This window comes from Sprattus sprattus (assembly GCF_963457725.1).
Source record: "Sprattus sprattus genome assembly, chromosome: 3".
In the NCBI taxonomy this organism is placed as follows: Eukaryota; Metazoa; Chordata; class Actinopteri; order Clupeiformes; family Clupeidae; genus Sprattus; species Sprattus sprattus.
The window spans coordinates 58,934,885-58,939,884 of record NC_137922.1 but is presented as its reverse complement, the minus strand read 5'-3'; the positions used below and the strand labels follow the sequence as shown (position 1 = coordinate 58,939,884).

Here is a 5,000-nt window from a genome sequence, read left to right as displayed (position 1 = left end):
GACGGGGGGTAGGGTAGGGTAGAAGACAGGAGAGCCTGAAAACACACATGCACGCACACACACACACACACACACACACCTGAGTGATAGACGGAGGAAGGGGGTAGGGTAGGGTAGAAGATAGGAGAGCCTGAAAACACACACACACACACACACACACACACACACCTGAGTGATATATGGAGGAAGGGGGTAGGGTAGGGTAGAAGACAGGAGAGCCTGAAAACACACACACACACACACACACACACAAAACAATGCAGTTAGACTCGTTTTGTGTTTTTTTTTCTTCCAAATGGGAAGGCATTTCACAGGTGGTCAGTGCTGTTTTTCCAGACACTACTTAGTGAAAGGGGCTTTTTTAGAAAGCTAGTTTAGGAAAACAGTGTTGAAGTATTGGAGCTCGTTTTGCAAAAACAAAAAAGGCGTTTGGCCACCAAAACAGGTTTTTAGTTCATATATTAGGCCTACACACCGGAAATCCATTAAGCTTACCGCAAAAGTCCACAGTTGAAGTGAAAACAACAAAACAACTGATGCCAAACAGACAGCATGTTTGTTGGGAAATTACGAAACAGCAACAAAATTATTAAAAGAGGTATTTTGGAGGAATGTCTTTTGAGGAATGTCTATTGTTTTAGCAAGTAACCGTATAATAAGCGGGAACATTTATTGTCCGGCGGTCATTATGGTAAAGTAAATCCCTTCAGGACGAACTATACATTACAACTGTACATTACAACTATACATTATCCCTTACTTAGAGCTACCTTTACTTGTCATTGAACAACCAACAGCACCTAGTATAGCCATTACCAAAATCAGAATCATGTTTATTGGCCAAGTACATTTCCACATACAAGGAATTTGTTCTGATGTGTAGTTGCTCTCAATGTACTTAAACTGAAAATATGCAGTACATCACAACAGTTTAGGATCAAATATATAAAGGCCTAATAAACGTCCCTGCTGTGACTTAATTACAAGTTCCCAAGAATCACAATGCCTTTGCACTATAGTCCTGAACTCACATGTAATCACAGAGCCTCTGTATTTGGTTTTGGCAAAAGGGAGGTTTAGAAAGATGTCTGCATTTCTGAAGGAGGAGTCAGCAAACCTGCCACGTCGTCAGATTCTTTTCATATTTTGAAGATTGAGGAAATATGTTTAATTTAATTTGACAAGCGCTAACGTCGCTCTGCAATAGCCTGAAGAGAACCTCGTAGGCCCAGTTTCGCTCGTTCATAAACGTGCAACTTAAATATGTCACAGGCCTTAGTTAAAGAGCATATAACCACTGAAACTTGCCAATCAATGCAGACGACTTTAGATCATTCTCAATGCAATATAGAATTTTAAAGCAGCAATAAGGAATTCTGTTCCAAAACTCGCACACTAACTCCCTAAAAGGCATCAAAACCTTGCAAACACCACCAACAGCCTAGCGTTCACTTACTGGTGTCTTTTGGCAGTATACCTGGCAATGTCATGCTGTGAAAGCTTTTCTTACATTTTTGCAGGTTATACCAGCCCAGAACACAGATCTACATAGGGCATATCCCGGATGCATAGAAAGACACAGGAGTTTATCTGTCCTTCACATGACCATATACTATCAAAATGAATTTGAGGATGGGTAACAAAACAAGTTGCCTATAAAACTATACCTCAAAAAGTGTCAAATTGTCACGGGTTCGAATCCGGCCCGATGCCATTTCTCCTGTCTACTCCCCACCTCTTCTCCCTCTCATTTCCTGTCCATCTCTGCACTGATCTGTGCATTAAAGGCATAAAAGGCCAAAAACAAATCTTTAAAAAAAAAAAAAAAGTGTCAAACTGTTGCATAGTGTCACTTTGAGGGGTTTCCCAGTAAAATGCTGTGCACCCTCCAAAAGCCTAGCTCCATAAGTTGCACTTGAAAAACAATATCCAATTGATATTTTGTTTTCTTTATTTTTTCCTCTTTACTACAACCTTTTGAACGTCTAAAGCTAAGGAACCAGAAAAGTGACAACCAATTGGGACGGTTTCTGGACTGTTTAGCATTAAGCATAGTCCTGGACAAGGAGTTAAAAGAATAGTAACTGTTTAGCATTAAGCATAATCCTGGACAAGGAGTTCAAAGAATCGCAACACAGTTCATGCCTCTAGTCTAGACCAACCCACCCCTGCATGAAACTCTATTTTCTTCCACGTACGTGCCAGAGTGTGTGTGTGTGTGTGTGTGTGTGTGCCATTTCATAGAGAGGAGCCCTGAAGGATCACTGGGTTCTCCTGAAACTCTATTTTCTTCCACGTACGTGCCAGTGTGTGTGTGTGTGTATGTATGTGTATGTGTATGTGGTAGGGGTGTGTTCAAAATATCGATACGGGGATACATCGTCGCGGGCCTCTTTACGATGCGTGTATCGATACGGAGGCGTCAGTATCGATACTTCACGTGCAAAAAAAAACAAAAAAAAAAATTTTTTTTTTTTTTTTTTTTTTGTCTGTTTCTTTGTACAGCGTCTACTTGGTTCATGTGCCTGCCTGCATACTTTGCCCAACATCCAGTTGATGGTATAATTTGAAAGCAGAGTTTCTGTAGAATCCACATGAGGTGAGAAATATGTTATGATGTACTGTCAAGGAGTTACAGGCAATTTTTTTTTGTTATAAGCCTAAAATATCGGGATACGTATCGTATACGTACGTATCGCATGTATCGCGATACATATCGTATCGCGACCCCTGTATCGGGATGCGTATCGTATCGCGAGGTGGTTGGCGATACCCACCCCTAGTATGTGGTGTGTGTGTGCCATTTCATAGAGAGGAGCCCTGAAGGATCACTGGGTTCTCCTGAAACTCTATTTTCTTCCACGTACGTGCCAGTGTGTGTGTGTATGTGTATGTGTGTGTGTGTGTGTGAGTGTGTGTGTGCCATTTCATAGAGAGGAGCCCTGAAGGATCACTGGGTTCTCCTGGCAAAACAACTGGAGACAAAACAAACTAAACCTTAAGATGAAGGCATCCAAATTCCGTGGGGGAATTATAGTGTACCAGTACTAAGCCTCCTGAGGCTCCCAGTCAAATGACAGTGTTTTTACAGTTACCATCATCCTCTACAATCATCTAGTAAGGATCTCAATCTCAGACAACCAAAGTATTACTTAGAGGCAAGGAGAGGGAACTCAAACAGGACCCTGGATGCTACAGTTAGCGTGGCATTGACCTGTTATGTTATTAATGCATGCCATGACCTTTTTATGGCTGAGTAGGCTTCAAAAATACCTGTAACGCTGCATATAGAACTATGGGCTCTTTGATTTGTGGCTTCTATTTTGTGAGCAGTTGACCATATACGGGGAACGAGTTGCTTTATAACTGTGAAACCATGAAGAGGTTTTCTGTTGTGCTGGTTTTGAAGTAGACTCATATTGAAACACGTGTCCATTTGTACTGACTGAAAGAGAAAGCAGAACAGAAGACTATTCACTGACTAAAGACTGACACATTAAACGCAAGGTATACACTAACTGCACAAGTAGAAGGTATGAATCATAATCAAGTTTTGCTAAGGTGTGGTAGTCATGTGATTTCCATTACATGTTATTTCATTACATGAATCACAGCCGCACAAAATAACCGTTACCACTTCAAGACACAGTGGGAGAAAATAATCTTTACGACAGCAGACTATCGGATTTACGACCAATCTAATGTTATCTAACAAAAAAACAAGGATGCTTAACGTCAAAACAATTATATATGGATCCTAAATTGGAGGCCCTTTTGTTTTTATTGGCACGCCATTCTTAAACTGGTCGAGCGGCCGTTTACGGAAAAAAGAACACACCTAGCAACTTAGCCTGCATCAACAAAGGTAAAGTAGTAACGTTAGCTATAGACATAATACGGTTTTGCTACACAATTTTCCTGACCTTCCAGCAATGTCAAGGAAAAGACGAGCAGAGAAAAACAACACAGTTACAGCATGTGGCTTGACAGGATAACGCCTGTTACCTATCAAATATAGCGAGTTAGCAAATGTGTGCGTCCGCAGAAGATGATAAGATACGCCGTGACACCCCTGGCATTCGTTGCTAACTTGTTTAGCTGTAAGCATTTTAAGGTGCGCAGACAGCTATTGAACTCGCTAACGTTAGCTTATTATATAAGCAGTCTTGAGAAAACTAATGTGAGCAGGCTAGGCTACGTTAACAAACCAGCTGAGCCGATGTGGTATTGAATTTCATCTGCTAGCTTTCTTGGCTAGCAAGCTACACAAAACAAACAAAACTATTTCCGTGAATATCATCCAAATGTCTATTCACAAGAGAAGACCGATACAAAGACTGTTACTTACACAACACATCTTGATATCATCCACGACACCATCTTTCTGGGGCGACGGCGTAGACAGGGCCCTGCGGAGCTGAAGAGGCCAGCGCCGTGGAGGTAGGTATGATAGCTAGCTAGCCAGCTAGCCAACCACCGTAAACTTTAGGGAGAAATTTAAACGTCAGCTAGCTTTCAGTAGTTATTGTTCCAGCTTCGATCATTTCTCCGCCGGCATAGTTTTCAGTTCCTACCACCAATACGTTTGTGAGCAGCAGAGAAAAATTAATCAGATGCTATTTTACTTTTTGTTTTGGCCTGTGAAAGTCCTTCTACCGCTTCCAGTTCTTCTCTGTTGGTTTTGTGCTTTGATAACCAGCAAGGTGCGTGCGTTGACTTGACGTCAACAGTAATTCACTTGGTGGACCTTCCCCGCTACGGTATGATTGGGTAGATATTTATGTTTGAATGCATAACTGACAGCTATTGGGTAATCGGTGTGCTTGTCAAACTGTCGCTGTGTCGAAAGCATTGTCAAATGCAACAACCTTTCATCGCATTGTTACAGGATTGGTTTTGTTATACACCAGGAATATGTAGACCAATAACAAACGATTGTGATGAGAATATTTACAGTACCAACGTTGAATGGCAGTAAAGCTTTCATTGGCAGGCACTGA

The 5,000-nt window shown here is 41.4% G+C and overlaps 1 protein-coding gene across 7 annotated transcripts in view; it reads right to left on the bottom strand.

Moving 5' to 3' along the window:
* The window catches only part of reep3b (receptor accessory protein 3b), a 49,125-nt gene extending 44,441 nt beyond the window's left edge, over nt 1-4,684 (bottom strand). For 6 of the 7 annotated variants that reach the window (XM_080834875.1, XM_080834874.1, XM_080834877.1 and 3 more), the window contains exon 1: nt 4,349-4,676. In XM_080834875.1, coding sequence (XP_080691001.1) covers nt 4,349-4,380 — 32 coding nt within the window. In that variant the 5' untranslated portion in view covers nt 4,381-4,676. Of the gene's footprint in view, nt 1-4,348 lie in introns of all 7 variants that reach the window. The other variant, XM_080834873.1, reaches the window with a different exon arrangement.
* Between the last annotated feature and the right edge of the window lie 316 nt (nt 4,685-5,000).